The 21112-nt window shown below is 49.3% G+C and overlaps 1 protein-coding gene across 9 annotated transcripts in view; it reads left to right on the top strand.

Annotated features, from left to right (window-relative positions):
- The window catches only part of EHMT1 (euchromatic histone lysine methyltransferase 1), a 146877-nt gene that overhangs the window by 31087 nt on the left and 94678 nt on the right, over positions 1-21112 (top strand). Inside the window, exon 1 of one of the 9 annotated variants that reach the window (XM_066366558.1) lies at positions 10421-10497. The exons of 4 other annotated variants lie outside the window; for them this stretch is intronic. In XM_066366558.1, the coding sequence (XP_066222655.1) occupies positions 10453-10497 (45 nt within the window). In that variant the 5' untranslated portion in view covers positions 10421-10452. Of the gene's footprint in view, positions 1-10420; positions 10498-21112 lie in introns of those variants that run through there. 4 more of the 9 variants (XM_066366559.1, XM_066366560.1, XM_066366551.1 and 1 more) reach the window with 4 other exon arrangements.

The following is a 21112-nucleotide window of genomic DNA, read 5'->3' as shown; positions in this document are numbered from 1 at the left end:
TGTGCTTAATCTCTGGTTTCTGTCATTGTCTTAGTGGCTAGACTGTCAAGTCTTTGAAGGTGGAGCTTTAACTTTTATTAGTTTCCTAGTTCTTACTAGTATTCCCAGAATATTACCTGGCATATTTCAGATGATCTCTAAATGTTGTGTAACTTCAAGTAAAATAGTCAGAATTGGCTTATGAATTTTTTTTTTTTTTTTTGGTGGCAGCCTTGGGTGAATTCATTTGAAATTAACTGGCTTCCAGGTGTAGACAGGAACCATTTACTCCTTCATTTGTTCATTTTCGTAGCATATGTTTCACACTGTGGGTATGTCAGCTTCTGAGCTGGGAGCCAGATGAGAACAAGCACAGTGCCTTGTCTTAGTCGAGGTCCTCATGTTCTGGTTTTGGGAAAGACATGCAATTACAAAAATTTTTTTTTTTTTGTATTTTTCTGAAGTTGGAAATGGAGAGGCAGTCAGACAGACTCCCGCATGTGCCCGACCGGGATCCACCTGGCATGCCCACCAGGGGGCGATGCTCTCCCCATCTGGAGCGTCGCTCTGCCACAATCAGAGCCATTCCAGCGCCTGAGGCAGAGACCATGGAGTCATCCTCAGCGCCTGGGCCAACTTTGCTCCAATGGAGCCTCGGCTGCAGGAGGGAAAGAGAGAGACAGAGAGGAAGGAGAGGGGGAGGGGTGGAGAAGCAGATGGGCGCCTCTCCTGTGTGCCCTGGCCGGGAATTGAACCCGGGACTCCTGCACGCCAGGCCGATGCTCTACCACTGAGCCAACCGGCCAGGGCTCAATTACAGAATTTGATGATTGCTGTTAAGGAGAAAGAAAGCATTACAGAAGCAGCAAACGGAAATGCTAAGCCACTCGGGGTGGCTGAAGGAAGGCTCCCTGGGTGATCGATCGTTCCTGCTGCAGACTGAGGTCTCCAAGTGGAATCTGGGAGAAGGGTCAGCCTCTGCGTTTGGACAGACTGGCATAGAAAGGGGCTGCCATCTCCAACCAGCTGGCTGCCCTCCCATGTGACTCTTGAACATTAGAAATGTGTCCACACCAAACTGACATGTGCCGTAAATGTGAAATGTACACTGGAATTTGTGTTCTTTTTTTGGTATGAATTATTTTATATTGGTTACATGTTGAAATAATGCTTAGGATATCTATTGGTTTAAACAGAAAGTAGCAAAGCTAATGATTCCTGTTACTACTTTTTCATGTGGCTGCTGGAAAATTTATATATATATATATATATATATATATTTTTTAATTTATTTTATTTTATTATTTTTTTTCTTCTGAAGCTGGAAAAGGGGAGAGACAGTCAAACTCCTGCATGCGCCCGACCGGGATCCACCTGGCACGCCCACCAGGGGCAACGCTCTGCCCACCAGGGGGCGATGCTCTGCCCCTCTGGGGCGTCGCTCTGCTGTGACCAGAGCCACTCTAGCGCCTGGGGCAGAGGCCAAGGAGCCATCCCCAGCGCCCGGGCCATCTTTGCTCCAATGGAGCCTTGGCTGCGGGAGGGGAAGAAAGAGACAGAGAGGAAGGAGGGGGGGGTGGAGAAGCAAATGGGCGCTTCTCCTATGTGCCCTGGCCGGGAATTGAACCCGAGTCCCCCACACGCCAGGCCGACGCTCTACCGCTGAGCCAACCGGCCAGGGCCTGGAAAATTTATATTTTAAAAAAAGTTTATTTTAGGCCCTGGCCGGTTGGCTCAGCGGTAGAGTGTTGGCCCGGCGTGTAGAAGTCCCAGGTTTGATTCGGGGGGGGGGGGGTATTTTAGCCTGACCTGTGGTGGCACAGTGGATAAATCGTCGACCTGGAATGCTGAGGTTGCCGGTTCGAAACCCTGGGCTTGCCTGGTCAAAGCACATATGGGAGTTGATGCTTCCTGCTTCTCTCTCGCTCTCTCTCCTTTCTCTCTAAAAATGAATTTAAAAGAATGTTTATTTTATATATTTATTTGGTGTGTGTGCATGTGAGAGAGAGAGAGCGAGAAAGAGACAGGGAGAGACAGGGAGAGAGATGAGAAGCATCAGCTAGTAGTTGTGTCACTTTAATTGTTCATTGATTGCTTCTCATATGGGGGGATCAAGCCAGCGACCTTGGGGTCATGTCGACGGTTCCACACTCAAGCTGGCAATGCCACAGTCAAGCTGGGACCTCAGGCTTTTTAATCTGGGACCTCAGTGTCCCAGGTTGTTGCTCTATCCACTGTGCCACCACTGGTCAGGCTATTTTGTTGATTTTAGAGAGAAAAAGGGAGAGAGAGAGACAGAGACTGCAACATTGATCTGTTCCTGCATGAGCCCTGACTGGGGATCAAACCAACAACCTCTTCACTTAACAGTGATGCTTTAACCAGTGGAGCTTTCCAGCCGGGAGCTGCTGGGAAATTAAACCACACCTATGGCTCCTGCCATGTTTTGTGGCCAATGCTGCCCTTGCCTGAAGAAATCCCAGGTTGGCGTTAACTTTGGACCATCTAGGATGGGAATTCTGTAGTGTGAGGAGAGGGGGAGATATTCCTTTTCCAGGATAGGGGTTGAGTGGAAAGCTGGAGGAATGCTTCCATTTCATTGATGAGAGGAGGGAAGGAGTTGGCAGCTGGGAAGTAGGCTGGCTCTGGCTGCCTGGCCCCGGTCTGTGGGTCAGAGCTGCAGAATGCAGTTGGTTGGGTGTGAGCTGCAGTGCCCTGTCTATCTGCAGTCCCACATGGGGTGTGTGGTAATGGGTGCTGGCTTAGTGGGAGGTGTAGGCTTTGACCCAGCATTGCAACAGACCTCTGGAGCTTGAAGGCGGGCTGGCATGTTAGATGCCTTAGCTGCTTCTCCGTTTGAACATTCATTCTGTCATCCTGGCTTTGACACAGTGTGGGCCATTTGTGTTCACGTGCTTCCTTTTTTTTTCTTTTCTTTTTTTGTGTGACAGAGACAGACAGGCAGAAAGGGAGAGAGATAAGCATCAATTCTTCGTTGCGTCTTCTTTAGTCTCCTTAGTAGTTCATTGATTGCTTTCCCATATGTGCCTTAACCGGGGGCTAGAGCAGAGCAAGTGACCCCTTGCTCAAGCCAGCGACCCCACGCTCCACCTGGTGAGCCCCCACTCAAGCCGGATGAGCCCGCGTTCAAGCCGGCAACCTTGGGGTTTTGAATCTGGGTCCTCTGCATCCCAGTCTGGTGTTCTATCCACTGTGCCACTGCCTGGCCAGGCTTACGTGCTTCTTTACGTTTTGTGAATTAAATCGTGGCTCCTCAGACTTCATGCCACCTTTGCTGTTTCCAGGACCTACCAGGCCTGCCCTTTGAGCCTGTTCTGAGCAGGGTGCCATTGACCTGGGTGTTCCTAACCCCTCGAGAGCCTTGTTAGTGGACCTCTCGCAGTAATTCAAGACAGAAGAAGCAGTTCGTTTTCTTCATTTTGCTTCCAGGACTCCTTACTCTTCTGGTCTTCCTACCTCAGTGAGTCTTTCTTCTTGGTCTTGTTTGCAGGACCCTCCTCCTGAGCCTGACCTCTAGGTGTGGCGTGTGCCAGGTCCCCATTCTGTGTGTCCTTACCCTGCGTGACCTCAGCCAGTGCTGTTTTGACCCCAGCCTCACCTTGGCCTGGCCTCTGCGTCCAGGTTGTGTTGACTGCCTGGAGAGCAGATGGGCACTGTTAGCTCAGTGTGAATCTGAGCTCACTCCCTTGACCTCTGGGCCTATTTCTTTGGCACTCGTGGACACTGTGACCCTTCTTTTAGGGCGCACCTTCCTCCATGGCCCCGTGCCCTCCTCTCAGGAGCCCAGGCATCCTAGTCGTGTTTCTGCTCAGTGTGCAGCCTTCCTGTGGCTTCCAAGCTCTTCACCAGCACCAAGAAGGTCTGGCGTGCCTCGGGGCCTGGCCACCTGCCATCTTCTTCTGCCACTTCCCTAAACTCACTGTGCTGCAGGCAGTGGCCTCCTGGCTGTTTGCAGTTGAACTGGCCCTACCTTTTGTGTTCCTGTGCCTGGAGGGCTCTGGGCCCAGCCTCCAGTAATACCTGTGGACACTACTCCCCGCCCCCTTGCTAGTATTGAATAGTTACTGTGTTCCGGGAAACCAAGTCCTCAGGCCCTGCAGCGTTTGAGTGAATGTTCCTGTGGAGGAGTTGGAGAACTTCTGCAAGCTTATCCTCAAGTAAAAAGTAGACTTGCTCTGCCAAGGGGTATGTGTGTTTCAAAGTTGATACCCTGACCTGTGGTGGTGCAGTGGATAAACCGAGGACCTGGAATGCTGAGGCCACTGGTTTGAAACCCCGGGCTTGCTTGGTCAAGGCACATATGGGATGTTGGGCAGATAAAATGTATTATGCTCACTTTGTTAAAGAGGCCGTTGCCCAGGTGATATTAATGGGAGTTGAGAATCCTTGTAGCCTGGGGCTTAGTTTTGGGATTAAGCCTTTCCCACCCTTTTTGATGTGGGGTGGTACAATCCAATCATGCCTCAGAGAAGTGACTTTGTATTAGAGACTACCCTATTTTGTATATTGGATTAAAGGTTGTGAAGCTACACTATAAAATGGGGGCAGAACGGGACTTGGCTCTTGGTTCCTGAGATTAGCATGAGAGGGCAGAGAGAGTAGAGCCAGCAGCGGAAGGAGGCCACGTGGAGGAGGCCAGGAGAAGCAGCCAAGATGGCGGAGTGCTGAGTGAGATGCCAGTTTGTGTAGAGTTTGTATCTGGGATAAGGAAGGAGATGGGGAACAGAGGTGAATAAGTCTGGTGAGCTAGAAACCTTTGATTCTAGGAAACTCGGATAAGTCAGTGGCTTTGTGAGCACTGAATGTGACTGGGTTTTGGAGCCCAGTGTGTATTTTTACTTGCCCGCCGGGTGCAAGCTAGGATTAAAGACGATGGCCCACCAGTTTGTGGCTCCGTTGTTTCTTTACCGACTGTCCGAATCCAATGCGAACCTGCATGGGCTGGGCGGCTGCTTTGATAGTGGCCCTGGCCCCGGCTCCTGGCTTTACACCATCTCCTTCCTTATCCCAGATACAAACTCTACACAAACTGGCATCTCACTCAGCACTCCGCCATCTTGGCTGCTTTTCCTGGCCTCCTCCACGTGACCTCCTTCTGCTGCTGGCTCTACTCTCTCCTCTAATGATAATCTCAGGAACCAAGAGCCCAAACTCTGTTCTGCCCCCATTTTATATTGTAGCTTCACAACCTCTAATCCAATATACAAAATAGGGAAGTCTCTAGTAGAGTCACTTCTCTGAGGCATGATTGGATTGTACCACCCCACATCAAAAAGGGTGGGAAAGGCTTAATCCCAAAACCAAGCCCCAGGCTACAACGATCCACAGAGACACACATTAATATCACCTGGGCAACGACCTCCATGTGGGCAGTGGCGCCATCTTTAACAAAGTGAGCATAATACATTTTATCTGCCCAACACTGTCCGAATCCAGTGCGAACCTGCATGGGCTGGGCTGCTCTGATTCTGGCCTTGGCCTCTGGCTTTACATGGGAGTTGATGCTTCCTGCATCTCCCCCTGTTCTATCTCTTTCCTTTCTCTCTCTCTCCCTGTCCTCTCTCTCTAAAAATGAATAAATAAAATATAAAAAAAGTCACATTTCTTTAAAAAAAAAAAGTTGATAAATACTGCGAAGTTGCCTGTACAGTGGTTGTGACAGTTGCTTGTTTGTCCTTCCTCTCCTATTAACAGACTAGACTTCCTGCCATTCTGATAGGTGGAAATGGTGTCTCTGTTGCTTTAAATGATGAGTGAGCTATATAGTTTTAATTTTTTTTATTGATTTTTGTTGGGGAGATAAAATATATTATGCTCACTTTGTTAAAGATGGTGCTGCCCATGTGGAAGCCCATCGCCCAGGTGATTGCTTGGGGTGGGCATGATTATGTTAATATGTGTTGGGAGCGGGCTGTGGGCAGGCAGGATCCTTGTAGCCTGGAACTTGGTTTTAGGACTAAGCCTTTCCCACCCTTTTTGATGTGGGGTGGTACACTCTCATGAGGAATCCCATTATGCCTCAGATAAGTGGCTTTGTATCAGAAACTTCCTTGTTTGTATATTGGATTAAAGGTTTTGATTTCTGCACTATAAAATGGGGCAGACCTGGAGCTTGCTTTCTCCGTTCCTGAGATTAGCATTAGAGCAGAGAGCAGGTTGGAGAGCAGAGTAAGGCCATGTGGAAGAGAGGGGAGGCAGCCAAGTTGGTGGAGTGCTGAAAGAGAAGCCAGTTAGTGCAGAGTTTGTGTAGAGAGAAGGAGATGGGGAACAAAGGAGAATAAGGCTAGTGAGCTAGAAACCTTTGATTCTAAGAAACTCGGATAAGTCAGTAGCTTTGTGAGTACTGAATGAGTGGGTTTTGGAGCCCAGTGTGTGTTTTTACTTGCCCACTGGGTGCAAGCTAGGATTAACGATAATGGCCCTCTGTAAAGCCAGAAGCCACGGCCAGGGCCAGGGGCACTATCAAAGCAGCCCAGCCAGTGCAGGTTTGCATTGGATTCGGACAGTCGATAAAGAAACAGCGGAGCCCAAAACTGATGGGCCATAGCCTTTAATCCTACCTTGCACCCGGCGGGCAAGTAAAAATACACACTGGGCTCCAAAACCCAGTCACACTCAGTGCTCACAAAGCCACTGACTTATCCGAGTTTCCTAGAATCAAAGGTTTCTAGCTCACCAGCCTTCTTCTCCTCAGTTCCCCATCTCCTTCCTTATCCCAGATACAAACTCTACACAAACTGGCATCTCATTCAGCACTCCGCCATCTTGGCTGCTTCTCCTGGCCTCCTCCACGTGGCCTCCTTTAGCTGCTGGCTCTACTCTCTCCGCTCTCTCATGCTAACCTCAGGAACCAAGAGCCCAAACTCTCGTTCCGTCCCCATTTTATAGTGTAGAAATCCAAACCCTTAATCCAATATACATAACAGGGAAGTCTAATACAAAGTCACTTCTCTGAGGCATGATAGGATTGTACCACCTCACACCAAAAAGGGTGGGACAGGCTTAATCCCAAAACCAAGGCTACAAGGATTCTGCTTGCCCCTAGCCCACCCCAACACACATTAATATCACCTGGGCGACTGCCTCCTCGTGTTATCTTTAACAAAGTGAGCATAATACATTTTATCCGCCCAACACCCTCCAGTTCATGGCTCCGTTGTTTCATTACCATCTGTCCGAATCCAATGTGAACCTGCATGTGAGTGGCCACGATGGTGGCCCTGGCTACTGGCTTTACAATTTTAGAGACAGGAAGGGAGAGAGAGAGAAAGAAACAATGATCTGTTGTTCCACTTATTTATGTATCCATTGGTTGATCCTTTTATAAGTGCCTGACCAGGAATCGAACCCGCAACCCTGGCACATCAGGACAACACTCAAACCATCTGAGCCACCTGGCCAGGGCACAGTTACACAGATTTTTATTAACATGCATTATTTTGATTCAGTCTGCCTTTCTGTGCTTTGTAAACTTGGGACAGGATTGTTGAAGATGCTCTGTGTGCTCGGTGGGCTGGTTTGTAAATGACCGTGGATGTATTGACACTGGTTTTGTACATTTGAACCTCTAGTCTGATGTCTGAGTTTGGTGGGTGTGTTGTTTGCTCTTGGCTGAGTGGAGCTGGATTATTTATTTATTTATTTTTTTTTTGTGGCAGAGACAGAGTCAGAGGGACAGACAGACAGGAAGGGAGAGAGATGAGAAACATCAATTCTTCATTGTGGCTCCTTAGTTGTTCATTGATTGCTTTCTTATATATATGTGCCTTGACCGTGGGCCTTCAGCAGACTGAGTAACCCCTTGCTTGAGCCAGAAACCTTGGGTTCAAGCTGATGAGCTTTGCTCAAACCAGATGAGCCCATGCTCAAGCTGGCGACCTCGGGGTCTTGAACCTGGGTCCTCTGTGTCCCAGTCTGACGCTCTGTCCACTGCGCCACTGGCTAGTCAGGCTGGAGCTGGATATTTAAAGAGGGACATCTTGTCATTTGTTTTCCTGACTTGTTGCTGATGGGCCATGATGGTTCTGGGGTTCAGCCATACCCCACAGACCCAGGTTCACACCAGCATCCCAGCAGAAAGACAAAGTGGGTGCTCTATATAAAGGACATTTACATAGAAAAGTTAATAATTGTTTACTTTCATGTAATCTTTTTTTATTTTAGTGAGAAGATGGGAGGCAGAGACAGACTCCTGCATGCACCCAACTGGGATCCACCCGGCATGCCCACCAGGGGGGCGATGCTCTGCCCATCTGGGGTGTTGCTCTGTTGCAACCGGAGCCATTCTAGTGCCTGAGGCAGAGGCCATGGAGCTATCCTCAGTGCCCGGGGTCAGCTCGCTCCAACTGAGCCATGGCTGCAAGAGAGGAAGAGAAGAGAGAGAGAGAGAGAGAGAGAAGTGAGAGGGGGAGGGGTAGAGAAGCAGATAGGCGCTTTCCCTATATGTCCTGGTCAGGTTTTGAACTCGGAACATCCACACACTGGGCCAACGATCTACCACTCAACTATATTGATTTGGGGGGGGGGGCAGGAACATCATTCTTCCTGTATGTGCCCTGACCCAGGATCAAACTGGCAACCTCTGCAATTCTGGATTGTGCTCTAGCCAACTGAACTATCCAGCCAGGGCTACTTTTATGTAGTCTTAAAGTTAGGAAATAGTATTTGTGTTTCTGTTTTGCTGTTTGCATGAAACCTGAGCACACTATTTTAAAATTATTGCCTCCTTTAAAAAAGTGGACTTCAGATATTTATTGTTTTGTATTTTGAGCTACAGCTTGGACTTGATTAGAGGGTTGGCATAGCTGTGCAGTGGAGTGGGAATGAGTGCAGATGTTTGCATGGCGGTCCTGAGGCCCACCCCACGCGGGCTTGTCTCTGGAGCCGTGAGCTTGAAGTGTGCTCTGTGATTCAGTAACTTCGAGGGATCTTGGTGCTAGACGTAGTCTCTAAGTGAGTTTCTAAGTGAGTTCCTCATGACAGGGTGGGTAAAATGACCCTTTTCTTCCCCTTAGATTTGACCTCAGACTCCTTTCCTAGATTTTTATTTGTCAGTATATATATATTTTTAACAGAGACAGGGAGAGAGAGTCAGAGAGAGGGATAGATAGGGACAGACAGGAACAGAGAGAGATGAGAAGCATCAATCATCAGTTTTTCGTGGCGACACCTTAGTTGTTCATTGATTGCTTTCTCATATGTGCCTTGACCGCGGGCCTTCAGCAGGCCAAGTAACCCCTTGCTCAAGCCAGCGACCTTGGGTCCAAGCTGGTGAGCTTTTGCTCAAACCAGAAGAGCCCACGCTCAAGCTGGTAACCTCGGGGTCTCGAACCTGGATCCTTCCGCATCCCAGTCCGGTGCTCTATCCACTGCGCCACCACCTGGTCAGGCAATTTGTCAGTATTTTTTAAACAAAGCTGAACCCAAGAGAGCTTCGGGGAGCTTGTGTGTGTGTGTGTGTGACGAGCTGTTACTGATGGCCCTGTAGGAGGACCCTCTACCATTTTTAGGGTGAAGACACGTTGTTCAGTCCCCTTCTGAGAAAACTAAAATTATTTTAAGAATGATTTTTGTTAAAGATTTTTATTAATTTTAGAGAGAAAGGAGAAATAGAAGTGTGGGGAGAGAGAGAAGGGGGGAGGAGCAGGGAGCATCTACTCCCATATGTTCCTTGACCAGGCAGGCCCAGGGATTTGAACTGGTGACCTCAGCGTTTCAGGTTGACACTTGATCCACTACGCCACCATAGGTCTAAAATTATTTTAGTGTGTTTGTTCATCTGAGGGTTTTGGATGCACCATGGGCCCCAGCTGGAGAATGCTCCCCGCCTGGAGCTGGCTCCTCTTCACGAAGCAGTTAATATTGCTGAGAAGGGGCCACTGAGCATGCCGGGGCAGCCTTCTGCCCCTGAGTGAGCTGCTGGGTTGGCCCGCAGTGGCCGCAGTGAGCATCTGCACGATCAGGGAGGGATTGCTGGAGGCCCGTGTGGGGGGCACTGTGGTCAGTCCTCCTTTTCCGTGTCAGCCTTGTGCCCACGTGCTCCCGGTCTGGGTGGCCCAGGAGGGAGGGTGTCTGCTGTGCTGACAGGGTCACTGCCTCCCAGCCAACCTACTCAGAATTGTAGCCCTGCTTTGATGGAGTGGGGGAGGGGCCCTCAAAGCTGCAGTACAGAAGCCCAGGTACAGCCCAGGCATCTTGGCAGGAAGCAGCTCCTCACTTCTCCAGTTGTGCTGATGGCGGACCAGCTTGTACTCTGCTTGACTGGGCTAAGGAGGCTTCCTTGTTTGCACTTTGATGGCCTCGTTAGTGATGGGAGAGGCTGGGAGGGTGCATTAAGAGAGAGCAGGAGCTGGCCTTGTCACTGTGCACATTTCTCGTTTTTCATGCAGGCTGCAGAAAAAGAAGTCTGTCAGCCCTGGTGACACTGGCTCCTACCAGTCACCAAGAGTGCCCATGGAAGTCTGTGCACTGCTCATCGGAACCGCTGAGACATTGCAGGTCGTCAGATGCCCTGCTTGGCCTCCGGAATTGGGAGACGCCATTTCCCTTGGAATGACAGAGAAGGGAAGCGTGGACAGGTTCAGAGACGCAAGGCACAGACCTTCCACTGGGGGTTTCTAAGCCATTCCCTGGAAGATGACCTAGTGTGTAAGAAACTGGTAGACACGTCCTGAGGGACCCAGTGAGAGGCTATGGCCCAGTAATGGTAAACGGCAGGAGTGGAGCAGAGCGGTTCGTAGGCTGCCAGTTCTAGAATGGTATTCTTGGAACAAAAGAGTGGAGGAGGGCGGGCCAGTCTCCTAGATCTGAGGAAACTCCAGCTCAGCAGCAGAATGAGGAAGAGGGAACAATAGGGACCACTCTTTGTGTCTGCCCTTGGACTCGGGGCCTCTGGCGTCCAGGCCGGGCACAGGGCTGGCTGTTGCTGTTTTGGGTGGTGGTGCTGAGAACCATTGAACAAGCAAGCAGACTGAACCCTGTGATGTAAATTTCAATGGTGGTTAATTCGCAGCTCAGCTCCTAAGGGAGGATTTGTTTTCATCGTCTCTGATTCAAGAAAGGGCTTTTAGAGGAGAAGGTTCCTCAGGCCCCTGGAGGTTGTGCCTGAGCATCCGTGGATTCTGGCTCCCGCATCCCTGCTGTTGCCGCCCGCCCTTTTCTCTCCCCCTCTTTCTTCCCCTCTCCTCCCCCCTTTTCTCTCCCCCCCGCCACTCCCTCCCCCATTTCCTTTCCCCCAGGGATGAGAGGTCCTTCTGTGGAAAGGTTGGACCAAAGGAGACCATTGGCAGGTGCAGACTGCAGCCCTGAGGTGGGCAGAGGCAGAGCATGTGCGGAAGGCAGGGCCGGGGGGAGGCCCCTGCTTGCTTTTTATTTGAGGGAATTTGAGACGGGGGTGTTTTAGTGTTAGAAGATTTTTATATTCCGCTTGAAGCAGGGGCAGTCATCTTGGATCTTGGTTGGCACTGAGAGGAAGAGAACAGAAGAACCAAAGTGAAAAGGGTTAAGTGAAACGGAAGTGGTGGTGAGTGTGTACGAATGCTTATGTTTGGTCAGCATTTGATCTTCTTTTTAGAGAAATAGATGAGGAAAGGTATGCTTTTACGCTGTTTATCACAGTGGCATCTGAAATCTTGTAGGAATGTGTCTTATGTAAAATTTGTGATGCTTGGTGGGTTTCACAGAACCCTGAAGAGAGCCCATCCAAACCATCTCACCTTCAGAATAAACTGCTCTTCGGTTAACACATTTCTATTTCACAGATCTTTTTTTGTGTGTATTTTTTCAAAGTTAGAAGCCGGGAGGCAGTCAGACAGATTCCGGCATGCGCCCGACCGGGATCCACCCGGCATGCCCACCAGGGGGCGATGCTCTGCCCATCTGGGGCGTTGCTCTGTTGCGACCAAAGCCATTCTAGTGCCTGAGGCAGAGGCCATGGAGCCACCCTCAGTGCCTGGGCCAACTTTGCTCCAATGGAGCCTTGGCTGCGGGAGGGGAAGAGAGAGACAGAAAGGAGAGGGGAAGGAAGGGTGGAGAAGCAGATGGCGCTTCTCCTGTGTGCCCTGGCCGGGAATCGAACCCAGACTTCCACACGCCCGACTGACACTCTACCTCTGAGTCAACCGGCCAGAGCCTCACAAACTTTCTTCTTCTTCTTCTTTTTTTTTTTTTTTAATATAGAGACAGAGTCAGATAGGACAGACAGGAACGGAGAGAAATGAGAAGCATCAATCATCAGTTTTTTGTTGCGACACCTTAGTTGTTCATTGTTTGCTTTCTCATATGTGCCTTGACCGCGGGCCTTCAGCAGATTGAGTAACCCATTGCTGGAGCCAGCGACCTTGGGTCCAAGCTGTTGGGCTTTTTGCTCAAACCAGATGAGCCCGCGCTCAAGCTGGCGACCTCAGGGTCTCGAACCTGGATCCTCTGCATCCCAGTCTGATGCTCTAACCACTGCGCCACCGCCTGGTCAGGCCGTTATAGACTTTTGAAGAACACATTTCTTCTTTTCTGTCTTGGAAAAGTGGTGGGGCCATCAAGGATGCAGCCAACAGGAAGAAGGGGGTGTTGATGAGAAATGGTGATGGATGCCAGCTGTCCATTTCTAGGAGCATGATTGACACGGGCTCCTAGGCTCTTTCTAGAAAAGGAGTATTTTTCATTTTCTCCCCCCCCTTTCTTCCCTTCCCTTCCCCTCACCCACCCACCCACCAACTCACCCATTCACCCATCTCTGCACCATCCATTCACAAACCCATCTACCCATCCATCCTCCCACCCACCCACCCACCCACCCACCCATCTCACCTACCCACTCACCATCCAACTGTCCTATATTAATTACTTCTTATATATCAGAATTACTAGTCTGGGAACTTGGTATGTCAACGAACAGAGCACAAAAATTCCAGAACATTTTCATCATGCCAAAAAGAAACTTTGTACCATCAGTAGTAGTTCCCTATTTCCTCCTCCCCACAGCCTTTGGCAACCACTAATCTACTTTATGTTTCCATAGACTTGAATGTTCTGGACATTTCATAAAAACAGAATCATACAATATGTGATCCTTTGTGACTGGTTTCTTTCACTTATCATACTGTTTCCAAGGTTCATTTGATTTTGGTGTACGTCAGTCATCGCAGTTCATGGTGTGGATAGACCACACTGTTCATTCATTCATGTTGATGCACATATGGCTTATCTCCACTTTTGATATTGTGAATGTGCCAGTATTATTTTTCGGGATAATAATATGAAGAAAATATTTTCCCCGTTTTGTGGGTTGACTTTTCACTCCTTTTCTTTTTTACTTCTCACTTTTTTTCTTTTAACAGAGACAGAGAGAGAGAGAGAGGGATAGACAGGGACAGACAGGAACGGAGAGAGATGAGAAACATCAATAATCAGTTTTTCATTTCAACACCTTAGTTGTTCATTGATTGCTTTCTCATATATATGACTGTGGGCCTTCAGCAGACCGAGTAACCCCTTGCTCAAGCCTGCGACCTTGGGTCCAAGCTGGTGAACTTTGCTCAAACCAGATGAACCCGTGCTCAAGCTGGCGACCTAGGGGTCTCGAACCTGGGTCCTCTGCATCCCAGTCTGATGCTCTATCCACTGCGCCACCGCCTGGTTAGGCTACTTTTCACTTTCTTGAAACATGAAAGTTTTTAGTTTTGGTAACAGTTCAGTTGATCTTCTGTTTGTGATTTTTTTTAAATTTTATTTTATACAGAGACAGATGTCAGAGAGAGGGATAGATAGGGACAGATAGGAATGGAGAGAGATGAGAAGCATCCATCATTAGTTTTTCGTTGTGACACCTTAGTTCATTGATTGCTTTCTCATATGTGCCTTGACCATGGGGCTACAGCAGAGTGAGCAACCCCTTGCTGAAGCCAGTGACCTTGGGTCCAAGCTGGTGAGCTTTGCTCAAACCAGGTGAGCCTGTGCTCAAGCTGGCGACCTCATCCGCATCCCAGTCCAACGCTCTATCCACTGCGCCATCGCCTGGTCAGGCTCTGTTTGTGATTTCTTATTGAAAGTGATATTTGATAAAAGACTTAGAAGAGGGATAGCGTGAATTTTGGGGAGAAATAAAAACCAGTGTGTAGGCTCTGAGTGGGGAGGCTTCCTGGTGAGATCGAGTTCTGGTGGTTGAGGGGTCAGCTGTTGGGAATGGGCCGGAGAGCGCCGCTCAGGCTGAGGCTGGAGTGAGGGTTTGAGTGCCCAGTTGTACACAGGTCCCTCTGCTTGCTGGTGGTGAGAGGGTCCTAGGAACCAGGCTGATCGGAGAGAGGCTCTGAGGGGTCAGAGGAGAGAGTCAAGGTGACTAGAGCCCGGTTGAGAACTTTTTCTTTGTCCTACTTTGGCACCAGCTTTTATTTCATTTCCCTGGTTCCTTGCACAAAGTTACTTCCTCCAAAGTCTGCCTGTGTTTATGATAAGTGTGCAGGTGAGAGTTCTCTGTCTTCTGCTGCTGTCCCTTCCATCCTCTGGGCAGTCCTTGCACCCCACCTGGTGGCAGGATCTCGACCTTCCCTGTGGAGCCCCTAATGGCCTCTAGTCACAGTCCTGTAGCTAGCTCTGAGCACTGCCCAGGGCTGGTGATGCCCGCATCTGAAACACGCGCCTGCTCCTCACTGTCCTGCCATGGGGACACCTCTCGTCTTCTCCCTCTGCTGATCTGACTGTGCTCCCACCTGGTGTGTTAGGAGGGAGGACTAGGGAGGAGTGGGCTGCTGGGCAGGGGCGAAGGGAAGGGGTGGCACTCCTGGACTGCCGACCTAGCTTCCTCCCCTGCCTTCCACTGTCTCAGGGCCTCCCATTCTTGCATTTGCCCCTCCCTCCCTCCCTCCCTCCCTCCCTTCCTCCCTCCCTCCCTCCCGTCTTCCTTTTCCCTGGGGTGCAGGCAGGGGCTCCTTCCAGATCCACTGTTGACCGCAGCCTCATGTGAGGGCGGCTCTTCTAGGGCCCACACATCTGTGTGGGTGCCTCCTAGAGTGCACGTAGCGGGTCCCTGAGGGTTTCCTGTGTGCAGTGGTTACTGTTCTCTTAACACTTGTCTAACTTATAGAAGAGCTCAGATTTTTAAAATGTATTCAGTTTAGCAAGAAACCAGAGGGAGCCTGACCGGGCGGTGGTGCAGTGGATAGAGCGTTGGACTGGGACGTGGAAGACCCAGGTTTGAAACCCCAAGGTCGTCAGCTTCAGTGCTGGCTTATCTGGCTTGAGTGCTGGGTCGCTGGCTTGAGACCAAGGTCTCTCTGAGCAAGGGGTCAAGGCACATATGAGAAGGAGTCAATGAACAACTAAGGGGCTGCAACGAAGAATTGATGTTTCTCATCTCCATTCCTGTCTGTCCTTATCTGTCCCTCTCTCTGTCGCTGTCAAAAAAACAGGGAAATATACTACTAGTTAACTTGGATAATCTGAACTGTGGGGTTGACAGTGATTTTTGTTATATTTTTGGGAATATAAGTTTTAAAAAAAATAATGAACATATATTTTAACTAGTTTTACAGTAAACAAAGTTAATAGAAACCTTCATTTGTGTGCAATTTAATTCATCTGATTAATGCTCGTTACTTTTATTGATTTTATTATATATATATTTTTGATTGGTTTTAGAGAGGGAGGGGGAGGGGGATAGAGAGGGTGGGGAGGGGCATTCATAGTTGTGCAGTCTTCAGCTACTTCTCGTTATTTTTAAAGGGAGTGACAAGGATTGAGAACAGACCTGCTGGGTTGTAAATGCTCTTTATAGTGTAACTTGGTCCTGGGACTGAGAAGTTTGAGAACGACTGTTTTATTGTAAGCTGAAGGATTTGGTAGTACAGTCATGAATGAAACAAACCAACAAAGGTCCTATTTCTCAGAGACCTTTCATTGAGATGGGGACAACTTTCCCATTTTGTGTCACATGCTTCAAAGTGTCCAGCAGCTTTGCTTTGCTGCCTTGACCATGCTCAGTCTGTCAGAATGGGGGTTTGAAGGGGAGTCAGCTCGCTTTGTGTGCGTTTGTCCTATTCTGTTTCAGTGCTATGTGTTACAGAGAATTTTGTGGAAAGATCAGGAATATTGTCTTCAGATGATGAGGGAAATTCGTTAACACTTAGCTTTCTGCACTTAGTCTGGTGACCACCAGATGGCACCGTTGCTCCAGTGAGCCACAGAGCGGACTCGGTGCAATTTCCTAACGGGGGGCAGTGTTGCAAGAACTACCTCTTGCCGTTTTAAGATGCTTGGCTGTTAAGTTGCAGTGTTGACTGGCCTTCTCTCGGGTCAGTGCAGCCTCACTCACCAGAGAGTAAGGTACTCTTCCCAGCAGATGGTTATTGAGCAGCTGGTTTAAGTGTGGCGTGTCCTGGGTGACCAGCAGACATCCACCGTGGCCACCCCTGTGTGGCTGCTTTTATGTCTGTGGTATTTCACGCAGGCTTGTTACTCAAGTTACTCTTCTGATCTTAGTAGGCTTCTCCCTTTTCTTGGTGCCAGACTTTGAACTCCCACATTCTTCTGCAGGGGAGATGCCCTCAGGAGAGACCGGCTGAGTGGAGGTAGAGCCCGGAGCTAAGCCCCGGCCCTGCGGATGTGCCCAGGGGCTGTCCTGAGGTCAGGGCACTTAGTGCTTTGTGGCCAGTGCTCCTTGACCTGCCTTTGGCCTCTGGGGCTTGGGGCTGTTCCATAGACGCAGCAAACAGCTCCCAGTGCAGCAGGCTGCAGCCCTACCAGGCCGGGACTCAGGTCTGCTGTCCAAGGGAGTCTGCACCCACTGTTGCCAGCGTTTATCGCTTCTTTCTCACATCAAAGAATTTTAAGGCTGGTTCCTCTCATGCAAAAGTGTGTCAATTGAGAGGATAGAAATGACAAAGTTACTGTGACTCTAGCTGGTGTCACTGCTTACGTGGGAAATAGCTTATCTGTCTGGTGACTTATCATTGCTTAGCCCACAGCCAGTGCTGGGAGTGACTGAATTTGTGGGCCCTCTCTGCTGACTCCTCAGGGGCCTGTGGTGCCTGTGGATCTAGGGCAGAACGACCTTTGTCCTGGGATAGAGCCTGGAGTACCCACTGTTTTTGACACAGAATTAGAAAAAGTGGGTGATTGGTAGGGCTGGAGGGAGAACTTCCGGAACACCCATCACTTCTTAGAGGCTGTGGGTCTCAGTCCTGAGCATAGAGAGCAGACATGACTGACACCATAGCAATAGAACCGGCTGAGCCCACTGTCCTCGTCGGGCTGTGCTTTAAGGAGCCATTTCGAGAAGCCCAAAGAAATTAAACAGGATTGGAATCTTTGCCAGTGTCCATCAAAGACCATCAGGATGATAGAAATGAAAGCATACAGCCTCCCTGCCCGCCCCTCTCCTCCCCAGCTCCCTCACATTGCAACCTAGCTTAGACTCTCTCACTTGGCAGGCTCCCCACAAGCTTCCTGACTCAGCTGGGGGCCTTTTCTTTTGTTCTCTTTGTCTTTCCAGCCAGTCTGAAAGAGCACGTTCAGCTCAGCTGTGGGCCTTACTGTGCATCACTCTGTAACCTCTGAGTGAGTGAGTTATCTGTCGATGTCAGGGGCCTGCATTTTATGTCATCACCACTTTAAAGCATGTTCTTCAGAGAGTCACAGAATGCGCTTTATGTGGCAGGGTGCTAGGTGAGGGCTGGCGAAGATGGACAGGTGCAGCCCTGTTTCTTAGGGTGCCTCTGCTAAGGAGGAGGCAGGCATGCGGCAGGCCCCGTGCAGTCGGCCAGGAGCTGGAGGATCCCTGGGGCCTGGCGGGCCTTCGTGGCGGAATTGCATCTTGAAGGATGAATGCTGCAGGAAAATGCCACGGCCGAGGGTCAAGGGTGCTGCTCAAGGCATTCTGGTGGCTTGATGCAGTTGGCTCGTATGTGTGTTTGAGACCTGTTTTTGAACCTGAAAATTGTTGGGTTGGATTAGGGGTCAGCAGATTTTTTAAGTTAAAAAAAAATGCACAAAAGCCATTCTTAGCTTGTGGGAAGTTCAAAAATGGGCTTGGGCTTAATTAGGCCCATGGGCATGGTTTGTCCACCAGGGGCCTAGTTTGTTGCCCCACCCTCTGGTGCTGCATTACCAAGTGTGACCCAAACTCTTGGCTGCGAGAAGCACTGTGTGCTTTAAGATTATGGGAATAGCACATTCTAGAAAGACAATTTCAACTACAGAGTAGATGTTAGACTGAAAAGGAGAGAGACTGGAGCTAGACAATAAGTTAATGGTCTATTCTGTTACTAGTGACTTCAAGGATGGAGTGTCTAAACATGAGAAGGTGGCAGTGGAGAGGAGATGTAGAAGGCACAGGACTTGGAGACTGCGTGAGGGGGAAGCTTGGCTGAAAGCTCCTAGCCAGGGCTCTCCACAGTGGTGGTTACAACTGCTAAGAAGAGTGGGTTATAACCATGTAATACACTGTTGCATTTCTTTTTTTTTTTTTTTTTTTTTTTGTATTTTTCTGAAGCTGGAAACGGGGAGGCAGTCAGACAGACTCCGGCATGCGCCTGACTGGGATCCACCTGGCACGCCCACCAGGGGGTGATGCTCTGCCCATCCAGGGTGTTGCTCTGTTGCAACCAGAGCCAGTCTAGCGCCTGAGGCAGAGGCCATGGAGCCATCCTCAGCGCCCGGGCCATCTTTGCTCCAGTGGAGCCTCGGCTGCGGAAGGGGAAGAGAGAGACAGAGAGGAAGGAGAGGGGGTGGGGTGGAGGGATGGAGAAGCAGATGGTCGCCTCTCCTGTGTGCCCTGGCCGGGAATCGAACCCAGGACTTCTGCACGCCAGGCCAACGCTCTACCACTGAACTAACCGGCCTGGGCCACACTGTTGCATTTCTTAAAAGTATTGTAGAGGCCCTGGCCGGTTGGCTCAGCGGTAGAGCGTCGGCCTGGCGTGCGGGGGACCCGGGTTCGATTCTCGGCCAGGGCACATAGGAGAAGCGCCCATTTGCTTTTCCACCCTCACCCCTCCTTCCTCTCTGTCTCTCTCTTCCCCTCCCGCAGCCAAGGCTCCATTGGAGCAAGGATGGCCCGGGAGCTGGGAATGGCTCCTTGGCCTCTGCCTCAGGCACTAGAGTGGCTCTGGTCCGGGCAGAGCGACGCCCTGGAGGGGCAGAGCATTGCCCCCTGGTGGGCAGAGCGTCGCCCCTGGTGGGCGTGCCAGGTGTATCCCGGTCGGGTGCATACGGGAGTCTGTCTGGCTGTCTCTCCCCGTTTCCAGCTTCAGAAGAAAAAAAAAAAAAAGGAATGTAGATATCTTCATTACCCGGTTGAGAAAATAGATGAAAATCCAGTGTGTTATGAAATCCCTTAGTATAAAAGCCTGTAAGGGATATACTGAGGTGTGGGATTGTGGGTAACTCTCATTTTTTCTTAGTTGTTTTGACAACCCCCACTCTTGGCACTGGCTGGACCCCCTTGTTTGATTCAGTGTTTGAATGGAGCAGCAAGTAGGTTCCCCTGACTGGTTCCCAACATTGGAGGGGAAGCATTGAGCATTTTTCATAGATGTTCTTTATCAGGGTGAAAGTTTTTATTACAAAAGAATCTTAATGCTTTTTTCTCATCTGTTGAAATTATCATTGTGTTTTTTGTCCTATGTTCTATTTTATTTTTAAAGATTTTATATATTGCTTTAAGAAAGAGAGAGAGAGAGAGAAAGAGAAGGGGGGGGGAGGAGCAGGAAGCATGAATTTGTTACAGTTGCTTCTCATATGTGCCCTGACTAGGTAAGCCCAGGTTTTGAACCTGTGACCTTGACACTTTATCCACTACACCACCACAAGTCAGGCTATCTTATGTTCTACTAATATTTATTACTTTGATTTTTAGATGTTAAGCCAGCCTTGCATTCTGTAGTTTTCTTATGTACCTTTGACTTGCTTGGTCTTCTGTGTAACACCTTTATCTCAGAATAAGCTGGGAAGTGTTTCCTTTTTGTCCCAATCAGTAATTATGATGGGATTGAATATGCCTTTGGGCCATTTGGGAATGCCTGTTTAATTCTTCTGACCATTTTTGTTTTTTGTTTTTTGGTTTTTTTTAAAATTGATTTGTAGTTATTTGTTTCTTCATTCTAGAGTTGAGTAATATTAACCTGTTAGCACCTAGCCGCACATTGGGGTCCTGCGTGTGGCGACGTAGCTCACAGTAGATGCTGTGTGTTTCCACATGGGGTGTCTGCAGCTTCTACTTTGATGAAATAGATTCAGACTGTTACTTAACAGTCTGTGTAGTATCCCATTTATATATAGTCTTGTCAGTTATATGAATATATTCATACAGAAAAATGTTTGGAAGGTTATACACAAATGTTAAAGTAGGTGACTTATGGGTAATTTTCACTTTTCAATTTTTCCCAGTTTTCTGTATAAATTAAAAAAATATATAGAGTAATCAATGAATTTTTCTTTTGAAAATTGAATCCTGTTCAGGCAGGATCTATCCTACTTGTTTCTCTCTCATCCTCTCCCACTCTGCCCATAGCTTCTATCAGGATAAGTTTGGAGGACATCCTTCCAAAAACACACAGCATTTTTCTATATGTGTTTTGTTTTTCTGTTTATGAAAATGTTTTCAGCCCTGGCCGGTTGGCTCAGCGGTAGAGCGTCGGCCTAGCGTGCGGAGGACCCGGGTTCGATTCCCGGCCAGGGCACATAGGAGAAGCGCCCATTTGCTTCTCCACCCCTCCGCCGCGCTTTCCTCTCTGTCTCTCTCTTCCCCTCCCGCAGCCAAGGCTCCATTGGAGCAAAGATGGCCCGGGCGCTGGGCATGGCTCTGTGGCCTCTGCCTCAGGCGCTAGAGTGGCTCTGGTCGCAATATGGCGACGCCCAGGATGGGCAGAGCATCGCCCCCTGGGGGGCAGAGCACCGCCCCTGGTGGGTGTGCCGGGTGGATCCCGGTCGGGCGCATGCGGGAGTCTGTCTGACTGTCTCTCCCTGTTTCCAGCTTCAGAAAAATGAAAAAGAAAAAAAAAAAAAAAAAAAGAAAATGTTTTCTTTTTGAAAGTACTATCAAACAACAGAAATGATGTAGGCTTTCTTTTGTGTGTGGCAGAGATAGGGACAAACAGGAAGGGAGAAAGATGAGAACCATCAA

The sequence above is a fragment of the Saccopteryx leptura genome, chromosome 2 (genome assembly GCF_036850995.1).
Source record: "Saccopteryx leptura isolate mSacLep1 chromosome 2, mSacLep1_pri_phased_curated, whole genome shotgun sequence".
NCBI lineage: Eukaryota > Metazoa > Chordata > Mammalia > Chiroptera > Emballonuridae > Saccopteryx > Saccopteryx leptura.
This window is presented reverse-complemented; position numbering and strand designations above follow the sequence as displayed.